The sequence below is a fragment of the Montipora foliosa genome, chromosome 7 (genome assembly GCF_036669935.1).
Source record: "Montipora foliosa isolate CH-2021 chromosome 7, ASM3666993v2, whole genome shotgun sequence".
Lineage (NCBI taxonomy): Eukaryota > Metazoa > Cnidaria > Anthozoa > Scleractinia > Acroporidae > Montipora > Montipora foliosa.
In genome coordinates, this window is record NC_090875.1 from 19,282,946 (window position 1) to 19,300,445 (window position 17,500).

At 38.6% G+C, this 17,500-nt stretch overlaps 1 protein-coding gene across 1 annotated transcript in view; it reads left to right on the plus strand.

The window, feature by feature from the left end:
* The first annotated feature begins 29 nt into the window (after positions 1-29).
* LOC138011133 (GRIP1-associated protein 1-like) overlaps positions 30-17,500 on the plus strand; it is a 31,312-nt gene continuing 13,841 nt past the window's right edge. The window contains exons 1-19 of the mRNA XM_068858115.1: positions 30-90; positions 166-232; positions 855-916; positions 2,715-2,741; positions 3,632-3,682; positions 4,775-4,831; positions 6,890-7,019; positions 7,616-8,101; positions 8,198-8,253; positions 8,542-8,661; positions 9,830-9,877; positions 10,042-10,073; positions 10,476-10,523; positions 11,716-11,761; positions 12,915-12,968; positions 14,738-14,815; positions 15,783-15,829; positions 16,484-16,529; positions 17,430-17,468. Coding sequence (XP_068714216.1) covers positions 49-90; positions 166-232; positions 855-916; positions 2,715-2,741; positions 3,632-3,682; positions 4,775-4,831; positions 6,890-7,019; positions 7,616-8,101; positions 8,198-8,253; positions 8,542-8,661; positions 9,830-9,877; positions 10,042-10,073; positions 10,476-10,523; positions 11,716-11,761; positions 12,915-12,968; positions 14,738-14,815; positions 15,783-15,829; positions 16,484-16,529; positions 17,430-17,468 — 1,536 coding nt within the window. The 5' untranslated portion in view covers positions 30-48. The remainder of the gene's footprint in view (positions 91-165; positions 233-854; positions 917-2,714; positions 2,742-3,631; positions 3,683-4,774; positions 4,832-6,889; positions 7,020-7,615; positions 8,102-8,197; positions 8,254-8,541; positions 8,662-9,829; positions 9,878-10,041; positions 10,074-10,475; positions 10,524-11,715; positions 11,762-12,914; positions 12,969-14,737; positions 14,816-15,782; positions 15,830-16,483; positions 16,530-17,429; positions 17,469-17,500) is intronic.

A 17,500-nucleotide genomic window follows, 5' to 3' on the forward strand; every position in this document is an offset into this window, starting at 1 on the left:
ACTTTCCCCGCAGCGCATGCTGGGACACAGAAACCCAGCATTTTCAAAATGGCGTCCTCTCTATCGGATGAAGAATTCACTCGAATGCAGGTATAATGCAACGTTATTAACTTATCAGTTGGTTTTACAAAGGTGATTCCAATATATATTTTTTGATTTCCTTAGGCACAGCTTATTGAGCTCCGCACGCTAAATTATGAGCTCGGAGCTAATTGTCAAAGACAGCAGACAGGTTTGTGTTTCCGAGTATTATGATATTCGTGAAGGTGTAGAATAAATTACATCCCTTGAAATAGAAAGCGATTTCTCCCTCTGAGTCTTTGACGGTTTTTGTAAAAGGCTATTCAAATTTCAGTGTGGTTATTTTTGTCTTTATTTATTTGATACTTAAAAAAAACAATCGGCAAATTTGTTAATGAATGTTTAGTAATAAATTTATTTCCTGTCATTTAAAGTTTGTTTTCGAAACCTAATTGATTCTGATCTTATCCCTCGATCTGTTGCATCTGTTTAATTAAAAGTGTCTTTCCCTTATTTCGAAGTGAGTAAATGTTTTCTTGATGCTTCAAGCTGAAATCAGCTGTTCGGATAAAACGATCTGCAAGTAATAATTATTTGTTTGTGTGCTTCTCGATCACATCTAGCTCATCATAGTTTTTATTACGTTTTATCGATTTCATCGGCAACATCTAAGCTCCGATGCATCAAAGTAAAACTGAATATCAGGAGCTCTGATCCCGAGAAGGCTAACCAAACTTATTAGGAAACTGAATTTTTACATAGGAAGAGCAAACTTGACATTAACAAAACAACTTGTTTATGAAATCTCACTGATATGTATATGACTTTATCAGAGCTTGATCAGCTGCAGGAGAAATACATTACCCAGGAGAAAGAGCTGCAGAAACAGTACAAGGTATAAAATTATACACAATCCATACATGAGTAAGTCATGTTGGTTTGTTCTTGCATGCTTGTGGTTGAGCTGCCAGACCAGCTCTGGATCTACATGATCTTTTACATTTTTCACAGCTGAAGTTACTGGCACTAGGAACTGACTGGCGCGGAGCATGAGCACATAGATAATCGGCTGCTCCCTTCTCCTCAACTCTCTTTATTGTTTGATGTAAGACATTCAACCATATTGATCTGGACGAGGCTGTTTGTTCCCAGGCATCAGCATCAACCCTCGGTATACTTCATGTGGCATTTCAGCACATCCTTAAACTGCAGTTTCTGACCACCACGCTTCTGCTCTCCATCCACTAGCTCAATGTTAAACACTTTATTAGGGAGGCGATCATGAGTCATACGAGAGACATGTCCAGCCCGTCAGAGCTGGGCTGTGGCAATCAAGGCTTCCACACTGGCAGCTCCTGCTGATCACTCCAGGACTGTCACGTCTGAAACATTATGTACCTATATCGACTTTAGCAGTGTGCCCCAAAGTTTCCAAGCATGGCTCGAAACCATTGTTTTCTTTGCTGCGATTTTCATAATTCTCAGGAATCTCACCTTCAAGGGCTAAGCGCCAAACTGCGTGTTGGCTTCCATCAATCATTACAAGTTTCTGAACATAACCTGGAAGATTGACTTCACCTCCGGAAAGAGAATTGGAGTTTTTGTTTAGTTCACAGCTCGAATTGTGATAAAATTATGTTTTTAGAAATTCTTACATGTACAGTGTAGGTATTTTTTGAACAACTTAGGCAGCTTATCGGAGTAGGCCAGTAAACACTAAGACCTACATGTAGTTTAACTACTGGTACATGGTTAGGGTGGGTTGAAATAATAGAGAAATGGAGCTGTTTCGCTTTACTTTTGGTATTATTGGTATTCCTCTAAGACAGGAGTGAGGGTGAAGTTGACGGAAAAGTGTTGGGATGTACAGTGCTTTGTGATGCTTATCAAAACAAGCCAGCTATTAGCTTGCATCCAATAGAGTTATGGTGATGACATCATAAACATTAAAAATTTGAAATTATGGGATTTGTTGGAATATTTTGAAAAAAACATCACCTGAAAGGCCTGCTTGCCAAAGACTGGAATTGTGGGGCAAGTTGTCCTGGAGATACTAGTCCTGTGCTGCTCTGATGACTCCATACAAATCCTTCTAAATTTGACCATAGTCAATAGATGTACAATGTAGGCTGGTTAAGAAACTCGACAAGTTTCTTTGTTTCATGTTTTTATTTGCTTTTTGGGCCTTGACCCTGCACAAAACCTGACAAAAACACCCTTTTTTCAGCAGGATAACCAATCAAAAGTTTTGACTAATTTATTCGAAATTAACTTGCGAACCAAAAACAAAAGATTGTACACGGTCACGGTCGTTTCAACATCTAATTGCGACGGTATTGTTCCTACTTTTGAAATTCCCAGGGTTTCATAACCAGTCCCTAGATTAACTATGATTTGACTCGGTTCCTAATGAACTGGGTCAAATTATTATTTAGAAGGATTTGTATGGATTCATCACAGCATAACTGAACTAATATCCCAAAGACATTTTGCCCTGAAATGCTAATTTTTGGCAAGTAGGTCTTTTGCATGTTGCTCTTTCATTATAATACTCCGAAAAAAATCCCTTAATTTCACAAATTTAATTTTTTATGACATCACACTTTTAGGACTCTATTACGTGACTGTATTTCATTTACCCATTAACCTGTTTTTCTTCAGTAATTGAATTTTTTTTTCCTTCACTATTCCAGATCATAAACAAAGGCAAAAATAGAAAGGTGTGTTTGCATTATCATTGGCTTTGCTCATTTTTTTATTTTAGTCATTACAAGTTATAATTTTAAATTTGTTATGCAGTTATTTCTTTTATGATAAAACAAGAATACATGTAATTTAAGGGCTTTCATTAAATAAAGATTTCAAGTTCCACGGTCAATCAAAATTTTAGAGTTGAGTGAAGAAGAATTACCAGTAATCAGCTTTGAGGGGTTTTTCTGAAATAAGCTGGGATTCATGCTCACAATAGGCATTCTGTTCCTCCTGAGAAGAAAATTATATTGGCGACAAAATTAGTTGAGACAGTTGCCAACAGAGCACACTGGCAACGACACATTCATTGTTTGCAAAGAAAACTTGTCCAGAAAGTACGTTTCCGGGATACCCCTCCCTCCCCCACCCTAATCAATGTTGTACCGCTGTCGACAAGGCTCGTGTAAAACAGAAAAACACAACATTGTCGCGGGGGTGTGGAGGAGGGGGCCATTTGCGCCCCAGAGCTTGAAATCGACTCTAAAGGATAAGAGTGTCTCAACAATTTTGACGCCGATTGTAGCTAGGTTAGCTTACATGTACTAAGGAACCTGGGGGGTGTCCTCAACAGTGAGCCTTAAAAAACTGGACCAGGTCCAAATAATTTCGTATATAATTGGTTGAATTTTTGGCCTGAATGAAAAGGTCAGTTATAATTCAGGCAATTAGCAGCATTCCAGATTAAGACCTGCAAATATGGTTCTTTGTGCAAGATGTATGTATTGCACTGCTTTAAATATGACAGCAATTTGAGGAAATAGCCAACGCAAAAGAAAAAATCACCTGTACTCTATATGCATGCTGCCTTTCCATTGGCAACAGTATTGAAGATTTGACTTTTGAATCCTTTTATTGTCAGGAGTATGCCATTCTACTTGAAGAAAAGGAAAATTTACAAGGACAATTTCAGGTGAATGTCACAAGGCTCAACAGTTTTGTGTATAAGTTAATATTATTTGGAAAATACAGAAATATTTGCATAGAGCAGTTTTCAAACTGTTGAAAGTAATTATGCGATTGCTATGCTTAGTGACTGGTAAAAAAATCTTGTGCTCGTTTATCAACCAATGAAAAGGAAAGTCATAACTGTGCTTTCAGCAAGTTGCAGTAAATTGTTACGAACTGGCATTCATTCATTGTGCTTTTTGCACCTGCTGTGATTGGTCGAAGTAATTCTTCTTCTAAAGTGGTATTAATAATTTTTGTTTTACAACACTCAATTGAAAACCAATCTACATGTAATTCTGAGGAACAGTGTTGTGCACTGTATTATTCATTACAAATAACTTCATTCACTAATTCATTAATGACTGTAAGATACAACACTGACATATAGGGAAGATACAGTGTATCTGTTAATTCACAAACATTCTTCTATTATTCAAATGTGCTAATTATAACTACATGTAGGTACTTGCACTGAAGATGACTGTATGTTTTTATCAATATTGATGGGTGCAGATTTTCTAGGATAAATAACAAAATGTTTGAGGTAAAAATGTAAATTTTAGTTAACTTTGGCTCGTCTAACACTTCTGGAGACTTTTGTACCCTCTATTTTGTATCATGTTCAATCACTGTCCTGTTGGAGATTGCGTGACTTCCCTTATCTCATTTCGTGACAGTTACCAGTCCCAGACTTCTCTCTCTGACTAATCTCCTTTTTAGGTGTTTACTGACTAAATCCATTTTTTCTAACAGTTTTATACTGACTAAATGTTTTTTTAGCTGTTTACTGACTAGAGCCATACACCAGGCATTGACACCATCAGAATAGTGACTTGGGAGTGCTTGCAGGATTCAATCCTTCGACCTTACAATTACTACATGTACATGTAGTTTGGGTGCTCTACCATTGAGCTTTCATTAGGAGACTTTGCGGAAGCTCTGCAATTGTACATTGTACCGCTGTGGTTGTCACATTTACATAAAATACACCCAATGGAAAAAAATAACAAATAATTCCACTTTTTTGTAATTTATAAATGAGTGCTTATTTCAGGCTCAAGAGGAGAATTTCAAGCTTCAAAATCAAACTCTTCTGGAAGAGATAACCAAGGTAATTTGGAACCTCTTCTGTTATTATATTTTGGTATCATTATCATAATTACATGTATTTATTTATTATTATTATTGAGGAGCAGGTGAGGTCTTTTACATGTAGCCCAAATTACCATGTTGTGCCAAAGTGGGTGCATGCATTTTAAATGAATTCTTGTGGCAGGCATTAACAAAGCGAAGAAATGTAAAGTCAACAGATTATGCCATTATTATTATTATTATTATTATTATTATTACTATTATTATTATTCTAAAAGGTCTAGATAGCAGCAACAATATAGGTAGTCGTATAAACATAACAACTTTCTTTAATTTTCCAGACATGTTTCGACGGTACATCCGTCATCATCAGTGTTACATATTTTGAAATCGCCGTTGAATTTAAAGCGCGCGCGATCTTACAAACTTCGTTACATTGCGTTGTCAATATTGCGTATTAAATCAAAACAGAACAAAGACAGCAGTCAGTCAGTCAGTCAGACAGCAGTCAAGGGAGGGAAAACACAGTCTCATTCAGGAATCGAGCCCCAGGAAACACCTAAGTTTTTCTTTAAAATCCCTTACGTTGGGCACTTCTCAGTCACGGCACAGACTGAGGTGTATACGCAAACTTGCTAATCGGTTATGTAAACCTATTGATATAAGGTTAGTCTTCACTACTTTCAAAGTCAGGAATCTTTTTAATGTGAAAGATGCTGTCCCTGTAGGGCTTCGCACGCGTGTGGTCTATAAATTTTCGTGTGCAAGTTGTAATGCTTGTTATGTTGGTGAAACCAGCCGACACTTCTCCACACGAGTGCGCGAGCACTTACTTTCAGACAGATCTTCGAACGTTTTTAAACATCTGCAGAGTTCAGAGTTTTGTAAGGCATCCTGCACACCGGATTGCTTCGAGATCCTGGACTCTGCAGCCACTAAGTACCAAGTGAAGCTTAAGGAATCCATGTATATAAAAATTAATGGGAGAAGCCCGATCTCAACCAGCAGGTGAAACACATTAACCTGACTCTCTCCCTGTAACGAACTAAGCGTCACTCATTTAAAATTTTTGTTTTGTTCTGTTTTGATTTAATACGCAATATTGACAACGCAATGTAACGAAGTTTGTAAGATTGCGCGCGCTTTAAATTCATCGGCGATTTCAAAATACATTGTATGTAACACTGAAGATGATGGATGTACCGTCGAAACATGTCTGGAAAATTAAAGAAAGTTGTTATGTTTATACGACTATTATTAATTTCTCCATTTACATGTAGCTCTGAGCTCTGGATGCTTTCATGCTGAAATTCATCCCAAGGGAGCGAGTCATAACAAATGGGGACACTCTCCTGGTACTTAAAAGTCAAGCACCTTCCGTAAACCTCTCAGACTGGCCGTTCCCAATGGCGTAGTTTTCTGCAACAGTCCAATAATTCTTACCCTAATCCCCAATTTTTCAATCCATTGTCCAATCCAGTTTCTCAGTAACACTTCCAAGAGCCCCTACAAAAACCGGTACTATATCCACGTTTTTTACACTCCACATTCTTCTAATCTCCCATTTCAAATCCTGATAATATTATTTTTCGAGTTTCTCAAATTCCTTTTCATGTACCCTACTATAATTTCTAGGGATAGCAATGTCCACAATTATGCATTAATTTTGTTCTCCTTCTTGCTTACTACGATTGCCATTCTCCACAACACCTTCTGGTACATGTTTATACCACTTTTCCTTCCTTTCAACCTGGTGTAACTCACACAACTTCCAATGTATAATCGTCACCACATTCTCTTGTCGTCTTTTATGTTCTTTCTGGGCCAACTTTTTGCACTCACTTTGACGCACACTCTCTCCCTTTTCACCGCACACTCTACACAGCGGTGACGCAGCAGTCCAATTATATCATCATCTGAGACAGTGTTTTCACATGTAGTTGTTGGCCTAAGGCTGTCGGAGTGTCCCAATCATGAATTATAATTAATTCTACAACAATATTGTGGTTTTAAAGTGTACATGTGAATAATTCGTATAATGTAAAAGTGATTTTTTTGTGTGCAACCCAACCCTTAGCTGAATAATGAGAATGAAAAACTTCAGAAGCAAGTGGCAGGAAAGGATGGTGCCCAATCCGACCCTGGAGCAGATATGGAAATACGGAGACTCCGAGCTGAAAATGCGGCTTTTCAGAAAAGTTTAACAAGTATGTCCTTGTTAAAGCTGTCCAAAGCTGGTACAGGCAATTTACTTAGATTTACTTAGAGGCGCTTAGAATCTGCGTATTCGTGATATTACATGAACAAAAAAAAAATAAGTACTGAAATTGTTGCACAGATTGAAATGATCATTGTTGGATAATGACTTATCCACAGGACCACTGCGACCCCATTTGGTAGGATTCTAGGGGATGGGTTACACTGTGTCTATTTTTTATAGGGAGAGGGGAGGGTTACAACGTAGGTTGGTTTACCTAGTAGGGGACCTCTTGTTCTTTTGTATGACTACCTGCCTTTAGGCAAATTGGTTGAATAAGTAATATAAGTAAATAAATAAATAAATAATTACAGAGAACAGTGCTTGCTAAAACCTGCTCCATAGAATCCGCTAAAAAGTAAAAGATACAAATGTATTTTATTGGTTTCCAAAAAGTAACAATGATTACTCAAACTGCTACCATACATCATGTACTAGTCGTTTGATCTTTTACGGTTGTACATGTAAACTTAACATTGATGTCATCAAACACTAAAAGTAATGAAAAAATATTTTTATTATTTTCATTCATTTTATTTGGGACAGATTGTCAACAGAGGTACGAGGCTGAATTACTGCAGTTGCGTGAGAAGCTTCACTCACTGTCGAATGAACAGGATGAAAGCTGTCAATTAAAACAAGAATCTGACCAACCACACAGTGGTAATGATTTGCAGGAAAATGGAGGGTACAACAGTGATGTACAAACATCTGAAAGCAGTGAATCATCAGAAACACTAGAGCAGAAATTTCATGACATTTTGAACAGAGAATTGCTGATATTTTGTGACAGAATGTTCACAAGCAAAACTGGAGATGTCTCGAATGAACAGGAAGCTAATGGAAGGCATGATGTTGTTGAAACTTGTGAAAACCATTCAGGGAAATCAGGGGATAATCTTGGAACAGATGGCAAAGAACCAGATCAACTTTTTCATGTTGCTGATAACAGTCAAGAATTTGGAAAAGAAATAGAGAAGTTAAAGAGGAAACTGATAGAAGATTTAACACCTTTATTGTCATCAGATGATGGTAAAAGTATTTACCTGTATTACCCTTTTTTTTTCTCACAAAATAGAATTGAAAAATTTACCGTTTTACCTTTTATTGCTGAAATTTTTTTAATAGATTTTCCGGTCAGATCAGTTATTACTAGAAGTCCCACGAGGGAGAGGTTGCAAGAGGTTAGTTCTACATGTAGTTGCACATGTACAGTATAAACAATAAAAAAATCTTGCTATCTTGATTCCTGCAACATTTTCAAACCTCCCAGAGGGGAGACTGATCTTTGCATTAGAGGGGGTACAGACTGTACCTGTCTCCTTTGCTACAAGGAGGTTAATGCAGTCCAAGTCCCCACAGGACTTCCCTTCCCCGGCTTTTTGCAGCTCTGCATTTCTGTAAGAAATTTTGGGATTGTTGTTTAGCTTATGTCCTTATGTATAGTCTTTAACTGGTAATTTTATGAACAGGTTGAAGTTAAAAGTGTTGCCCTGGAAAAACAAATCAAGGAAATGTCTGGTCTGCAACTGCAGCTTGATACTGAGCGAGAAGAAAAAAGACTTCTGCAGGAACAACTGCAGGAGGCCAAGGTGTGTTCACTGCGGAAGCGTTTTGACTTGAGGCTACAATGTACTGGCAGGGGTGGATCCAGGGGGATTGATTAGGTAGCCACCCACCCCCTCCTTATGAGTTGTCAGTGAAGCTTAAAATTATTCATGAAAGGAGGCGAAAACATCACTGTCATGATATTGCCTCTAATGGTTGAAAAAGGGTAAAATAAAACAGCAATGAGCTTTGATTCCTTTTAATGCATTGTGAAACTTACAGTGTAAGCCGTGTTCACACTCAAGGTTGATTATGATCAACTGAAGTATAATTCAGGCCATCATACTCCATTCAATTTTATTCAATATTACGGTTCTGTTCACATCTGCAAAAATTCAAATACAGGACACTGTAGGTAGCCAGGGTAACCTCGCAACTGGTGTGAGACAAAATGGCACCATATCGCATGGCTGCCACGATTATCATCGCCATACTTGAGGCGAGAAGACAACCAAGGATAGGATAGCCAAAACGAAATCTTGGCTCCATAAAGCGATTAGAAGTTTCGTCTGCTCGTGTCACCACATGTTCGCCATTCTGTTCAATTACATTACTTCAAGCACCCCCCTTGAGGTTGTTTGAAGTAATTTCATAAATGAAAAATCAGGGAGTGTAATTAATTGATATGAACTCATTTCATATTTAATTCAATTATAATTTGATCATAATTGAGGCCTAATGTGAACTCGGCTTTAGTCTTGAGGCTAGCCTACATTGTACACATACTTGATACAGTGTTTAGTTGTGAATAGCCTTCCATCCTTCTTTTTCTTGTCATACCTAAGCCTCCCTTGACCCTTTAAAAATACTGACTAGCTACAGGCTGCCAATACTCTGGCCTACAGTTAGCACAATTCCCACTTCAAAGGTTCTTTACTGAAGATACAGACATTATGCTACAGACCAGTGAAAACACAATGGTTCATCTCTGTTGTGCTCACAACTTTCAATGAATGTCTTTGTCCTGATGATATCAAGTTAAAGTTTGTCAGACACTGAATTTGTCTGTGATCTTGAGTGATCTATTTTAAGTCTTATTCACAGAGAGTCATTGCTCTCATAACATTGCAGTTTGGAAAAAGAGCGTGTTTGGATTTTAAGGCAAACATGTTCTACAATTTAAAAATTAATGTATTTTGTATCTTCTTTCAGACATCAAGCAAGCACGAAATTTCCAAGTTGGAGCAGGAACTCGCAAAGGTAAACTTTTTGTGAATATTGAATGGAAACTCGACTGACGTTTGAACGTGGTTAACATGGTTTGCCAGTGCATTCCATGTAAAATTAGTTAATTGTATCATAATCTGGTAATTGCATTTGATACCTAACTGAAACCATCTCCACTTCTATTTTTATTGTTACAGCTTACAGAGAAAGTCAAGCGAAAGCACGAAAGGTTTGTTGTGATAGCTAATATACCCTTTCTTAGCATTTTTGCCCCTCAGCGTCCAGGCTTGCAAGGAGCAAGCAATGCGATTCACATTGATTTTAATAAGGGTCACTGAGTGTCATCTTACCCTATCCTCAACTTAAGCATCACTTTTTTCCAGAAATACTGGCAATAAAAGTCACTCTCTTTCTCAATTGACCATAAAGCAAAGATGAATTATCTAGCAAAGTTTAGTGCCAACATATTACTTTCAATTAAGTGTACATGTACTTGCTACAACCATTTCATGAGCTTTATCCCAGCTATTATGTTACGCCAATGGTTAGCGGATATAGCTATGGAACTGATTGTGGCAGGACAAGACCACAATTAAAAAAAAAGAACAAATTCCTATCTTTTTATTCACAGTTACCTACAACTTCAGGAAGAAAAAGAGAAGCTTTACTCAGACAAAAAGTAAGCTCAATAAGTGACCCCCTGTTGGGTACACACCTAACACAGATCTGCTGTCACAAGTGATAGGCATAATATAGACCATTTTACAGCTCTGTGCTCATTTACCAGGCCTTTGAATAAAAGCAAGACTGGAGTTGACCTAATGCTTTGATACAAACCTCATTGCCTTTCTTATGTAAATCATGTTGTTGTAATGCTAACGAGTTTCTGTTTACATAAGAAAAGCGGTGAGGTTTGTTTCAAAACGAGGTCATCTCTGGAGTCTCGCTTTTATTCAAAGGCCTGGTAACTGAGCACAGAACTGTAAAATGGTCTGTTCGTGGGAGATTTGCATGGGGTATTTACCAAATAGTCCTTGTGCAATTTAGATATAGAACGCTAGTTAAGTAGCATTTAAAGGGAACCTCCACTAAAACAACAAAATAACTTTAAACCACAGAACATAATGTTTACAATTGGAATTGCTCAATCTTTTTCCAATGAAAGCGTTTGTATTCGAGAAAAATAAATTCCAAATACGCTTATTTTGGCTTTCAAATTTCCCGGGCGCCGCCATCTTGAATAATTGTGACGTAACTTGCTTGCCCTATTGTTCCAGAACAATCGCTCTTTGTATCAGAACAATAGGGCAACCAAGTTACGTCACAATTATTCAAGATGGCGGCGCCCAGGAAATTTGAAAGCCAAAATAAGCGTTTTTGGAATTTATTTTTCTCGAATACAAACGTTTTCATTGGAAAAAGATTGAGCAATTCCAATTGTAAACATTATGTTCTGTGGTTTAAAGTTATTTTGTTGTTTTAGTGGAGGATCCCTTTAAAGTACCCTCAAATAGTTTTCGTTGCTGAGATAAATCTATTCACTTATTGTGAAAAAGCTTCTTCCGTTTTCACCGCGAAACTTTAATTTTGTTATGCCATAAAATTTAACAATACCGGAGGCCGTTTGTCTCTCGGCCGAGCCAGCAAGAGGCATGGATCCATCCCTGTGAAGACGTCACAAACTGATTAGCATTGCAAAGATTCTTTTAAAGCAGGAATGCAAAACAGTTGTGACGTCATTTCAGGATGGACCCAAGACTCTCACCTTGCCCATCGGTTTCACATCGATAGCTGAAGGAAAGTGAGTTTTCGTTACAAATTTTTCCAGGGATTCGCAACATACTGGTAACAAAGTATTATGATCTTTCCAGGAAATCTTTAGAAGATTTGAAGAACTCCAAAGAAGAAGAACTAGAGGTAAATGATTGAAGTCAATGGTATTATACCACAAAGACTAGACCACCTTTCTTTGAGAAAACAATATTTCCGTTCTTTAACGTGTTTCAGAGTTGTTTTGTTTTGTTTGTTGTTTATTTTTTTGAGCTGGTTGAAGTTTTGGTAGCTACTGTATTTAGCTGATGTGGACCTGCTATACCCACCCACCCATCCATACACTCACAAAGAACAGCTACAACACCGGGAACTTCATCCCCTACTCTTCTCGTATAGTGTGTGGCTTCTTTCAGGTCTCACGAGGACGTTATGCACATGGAAGATACTAGGGAGCTTTAGCAACGACAACGGCGACGGAACGAGAGCGTCACAAATTTGCATATTTAGTGGGCAAATACAATAGCTTTGCACGCTCTGCACGTGCGTTTTTCATTTTTGTCCATTTCTTTGCCGTCGTCAGCAAAATAACATTAGGGAGCTTAAGATCTACGACGACGACGTCGACGAAAACGCCAGAAAACTATGATACCATTGGTTAAAAGACCATAAATAATCGTGCTGCACGTGCGGCACGGATTTCAGCTCATATTTTTGCGGTTCTCTGCGTCACGACGACGTGAAATCACTAAATTTTAGGTTTTGACGACAACGTGAGCATGCAACAGAGAATCTTTCATTCTCTATTTTCAGTCTGAAACCGCTCGTACCAATTTATTTTTAGGATATTTCGACCACATTGTACGACGTGAACGAGATGGAATAATCGCGAAAGACTTTTATTAGAGCGAAGTTCTATTTTGAGGTGACGTTTTCGTCGACGTCGCCGTCGTAGATCTTAAGCTCCCTATTGTGAAATGGCCAAATTTGAGGTTTTATGGAGGACGTCTCTGCACTTGGAGATAAATTTTCATTTTGTCCCCTAAATTAAGCGTGAGTCATGTCGGTTTCATTCTTGAGGGACTGCCACACCATCAGTCATGATCAAAAGCTTGGACTAGTCTCAAAGTGATTACAATAAAGGGAATTTGTGTTTTGAGGTGACGTTTTCGTTGCCGTTCCGGTCGTCGTTGCTAAAGCTTCCTATTGTCTACATGACACCCACATCATAGCAATGAAACTATTAGATCGATGAAATTACAAATGCATTTATTTTCGAGAATGTTTTCTTTTTCAACAGATTTTAACTCAGCAAATGGCTAAAATACAAGACACACTAAATGAATCAAATAAGGTATGAATGTATACGGTTCATTTTGCCACCGACCGACGGACGGCAAGCGGAAGAGAGCCACAATTTTTGTATTGCGAAGCATGTTTTCTCCATTTTAAAGTCTGTGTTTTCCCTAGCGACGCAAGCGCTTTTATTTCACGGTGTAAACGGGCCTGACGTAAACATAAACATTTTGCCTTTTCTTTGCGCCTATGCTTGCGTTCGCTTGCGTTGTGTGAAAACAGAACGTAACGCAAGTACAAAGCCGTGACGTTCGTCCAATGAAAAAGACCCGTTTCAGATTCTACTCGCAGCGCCGCGTTATAAGAGAACATGGAACTAGTGAATCTTTGGGGACGTACGATTGACCCTATTTCAAAATAAGAATACATGGAATGAAGATTTAAAACGGTATGTCTTGCGTTTTGAAACAACAAGGATAATAAAGGTGTTTGACAAATTTAATGTGAATCTCCGTAAAAACGAAGGATTTCTAACTTCTATTCTATGTATTACCATTCCCGAAGACCGTTGACCAATCGCACGCACATATTGTCTCCGCATCGTGTAGGACTCGGGGATACTCGGAAAAATCCGAGTGCTTGTGGTTGCATTAAGGCCGGGACACACTAGGCGACCAGTCGCATTGACTGGTCTCTGCGACAAGTTGCTCGGTCTGTACTACTTGCAAACCAGTCGCTGCGACACGACGCCTGTTCGGTGCACACGCAGTGTTCTCGTATGAGGGGGAATGTGAACTAGTTTTCTAATTCAATATGGCTGACCATATGATGCTCTCTGATTGGTTCATTTATATTTTGTCGTAGCGACTTGTTTCCAGTATACACGTGGTGCGACACCGCTGCTTTCGCTAATTTTGTCGCTGCGATTAGTCGCACGAAATCAAACTGGTTTTTCAGAGAGGAGGAGGGGGGGGGGGGGGGGCACACTGTGTCAAACAGAGAGTACTCACCAGATTGTGGCGCTTTCGGCATCTGAATATTGTAGGTTGTTTGCTTTAAAAAAGGTTTACAAAGGGGTGTCACGGGCCCCCCCCCCCCCCCCCTAGCTACGCCCTTGGTTGCGACAAAATTTTGCCGCAGCGACACTTCCTTTCATAACATTAACCGTGCCACACGAGGCGAATTGTTGCGGCGACCTGTCCCCGCGACGTGTCGCAGCGACTTATCGCCTTGAGTGTCCCGACCTTTTTTTTATGGTTCGTTTTCATTTGATACGAGTCTCTTGTGTTTGCGTTTATGTTTGCGCGTGTGCTTGCGTCGCTAGTGAAAACCAGGCTTTAGAGACGACTAGTTTAAAAATCTGGGAGACTTTTGTCCTTGCATGCAAAATGTTCAAGACCGGTTTCCTCAGATGGCTCAAAACTGACTTCGATCGCGGGCTTAATAAAGGGGCTATGTCACGCAAAATGCCCAAAATGTAGAATGAAACATTGTAATAACCACTTAAAACTGTTAAACAACGTCGAATAAATACAGCAATAGGAAGAGAAGCATGGATGAACACAAATGGACAGGAGTGAAACGGATTGCATTTAGGTAATCTTGAAAAAAATCTGCCCGACGTTTTTCAAGTTTACGGCAAATCTCCTGGATAATGATCGTTTTTTCTCAGAATCATCTTGTTTGTAATATAACGACAATTTTATCAGTAAAGGAGTTCCACATTAGCATCCTCCTAATAAACTAAAGATTTCCCCTAAACGCCCTAACGTGACATAGCTAACGAAATAACCAACGTTTATTGTTTTCGCTGTTTAAAACAATTAGCGATATATGGAGTTTAGAGAAGAAGCGGAGAGAAAAATCAATGATCTTGAAGAGAATTTAGCAGTACATCAGAATCAGGTACAGATTAATTATTTTCATCTCCTTGTGCATGGCCTACTCTTTGCTGATAAGTGGACTAGACAGGTGTTTTCTCTTTGTCCCCAACCGCATGCATTCATTTTCGCTTGAAAACCCATCTGTCAAGTATATATTTTCACCTATCGACACACTTTCACACCTGAAAAAGTCGATTAAATTGGAACTTTTGAAAACGCTTTCAAAATTGATTTTGAAAAAGCTCTATCCAACTCTTAAAATACTTAACTTGGCTGTTGTTCAATTTGCCGTCAGATTACCTAAATCATAAAATGACCTTTACAGACGCATGGTTTTGAAAAGGCTTCCTTTTGTCATGATACGGTGAAAATATACACTAGGAGCCCCCCCCCCCCCCTCCTCCCCCCCACTTCCCACTTCCGGGGATCAGCGGGTTAATATCCCCCCAGGGCAATTCGTGAATCCAAGTTCTTCTTTTTGTGAAAAACTGGTTCTTAAACTCATTTTCAAGACCAGAGAAAACAAAACAGCTGCAAAGTTTTATGACTTGAAGAAGGTACAGCGCGTCTTATGTATCCCGAAAATAGCGCGAATTTTTCAGCCCGTATTTTTTATATACATGAAAAATAAACTAAAAATAAATGGGAGGTCGCGTATCGTAATTAAGCAGTAGTAACGCATGCGCGTTACGTTATAACGCTATAAATTGCGCCATCAAGGGCCCATATTTGATTGGCTATCTTTGACCTATCAGAATGCTGGGTTTCTCTCTCTTTTGACCTGCCGAGTTACCTCTTTTCTGCACTGCTGTTTGAAAACTGCTGCATTTCTCTTAGCCATTTAGAATGGAGGAATTTCTCCATGTATATTATCACGCCTTAAATAGCGCGAGAGCCTTGAAAGCTCACACATGTGCAATAGAGCGCCCCTCCACGTGTTCTTTTCAACATCTCGCTCTCTTTCGTAACATAAATGTTTCATTTTGCAGGCCTCGTCATCTGCGGAGGAAACCGAACAGATTCTAGCTGGCTTGAGGTACCGAATTTAGTTTACCAAATAGAGGAAACAACCAAAATTTAGGGAAGAAAAACAAGTTTAAAAACAATCTTTTGATAACAAAATATGTCGGCCATTGGTACAAAAAAATCCTTTGCTCCAACAGGCAATGTTCCAAGGCCTTGATGGGTAAGAAGAACTAAAGTTATTTCTCCCAGCAAAGAGCAATGGAAAATTTCATCTTTTGTTAAGATATAGATGAATCTTTTCTACCATTTTGGTTCCCGAAGGCCTCGTGCCGTAATCAAATTGCCTTCAAAATTTTAAAGCACTTGTAAAAGCTAACTCCTCTCCCAATTTTAGGCCTTTTGGTTTCGATAATCAGCGAAATATTAGCCATCAAAAGCTGAAAAATTTTTGGATTTGGAACAGCTGTATTAGCGCCGCATATTCTTTGAAGAATTCTGAGTGTTAAAGCAAAAGTCTTGGTTTATTAGTTGGTATATCGGGGCCAAATATTCAGAGAGCTGATTGTGTGATGTACTTTCAACATTACTTGGCCTATCGATTAGAAAAATGATCGGCATAAATTGTAAATTCCCTTACGGTCAGGCAATGACTCGTCTTTTTTGTTTTTGTTTTTTCGTTTTCGTTTCGCGAGTTTTCATTTGGTTTTGCTTGTATCGTTTGCAGACAAGAGAACAGTACATTGGCAGCTAAGGTGGAAGAACTCCTAGAGGTATCGACAATTGTGTTGCTTTTATTGACCATAGTACTTAAATGGCAGCGGAAATGAAAAAAAATACAATTTTAAAGTATTTAAATGAAGCTAATCCTAACAATTTATTGAAAGCTAACCGAATGAAAAGGCTTGGTTACAAAGAATGGCATCGACCGTCGAAAATGGTATCGTTTGTTTACGAAAGAAAAAAATTAGCGGCACCGCGGTCTTTAGTTGTAGCAGGGCGAAAACAATAAGTAGTTCATTCCAGCCTTTTTTTTATTTGAGAACAATGGATGTGACGTGTCAAAGTGACATGTGGATATTGTCTGGAACTTTCGAAAACGGTTTCATAAGTGATTTTGACAAAAAAAGCTCTATCAAACTCTTAAAATACTCAACTTTGCTGTAGCTCCGTTTGCTGTCCAATTACCCAAAACGTAAAATGGAAAGGGTTCGTTTTGTCATGGTACGGTGAAAATCATAAGTGTAGACTTTCGAAAAGGTCTTAGTGCAAATGTGGCCTTAATAACCCACCAGCGGCAATTCGTGAATCTAAGATCTGCCTTTTTGTGGAAAAGTGATCTTTGAACGCGTTTTCAAGATCAGAGAAAACAAACAAAGGTTTATGACTTAAAGCATTTTATTTTTGAAGGCACAGTGCGTCTTATGTCTCCCGAAAAAAGCCCGAAAAGTATCTCGAGACAAAACGCCTTGCAGAAGCGTGAAAATTGCGATGTTCCGTAGACGTATTTGTACAGGCACTCGCATGTGTGTAAAACCATTGTTTTTGTTTGTTTAACCCAATTTTTCTGTGGTGCTCTTTGTCTTTTTGACAGCGATAGATCATCCGTAATTGTAGAGACAAAACCGCCTCAGTTCTCGTAATAAAGGCTTCATTGATATTTACCTTTTTAGAAAATCAAGACCACCAGGGAGGAACAAGAAGAATCGGAGGTAGTTTATTTATTCATTTATTGATTCATTCA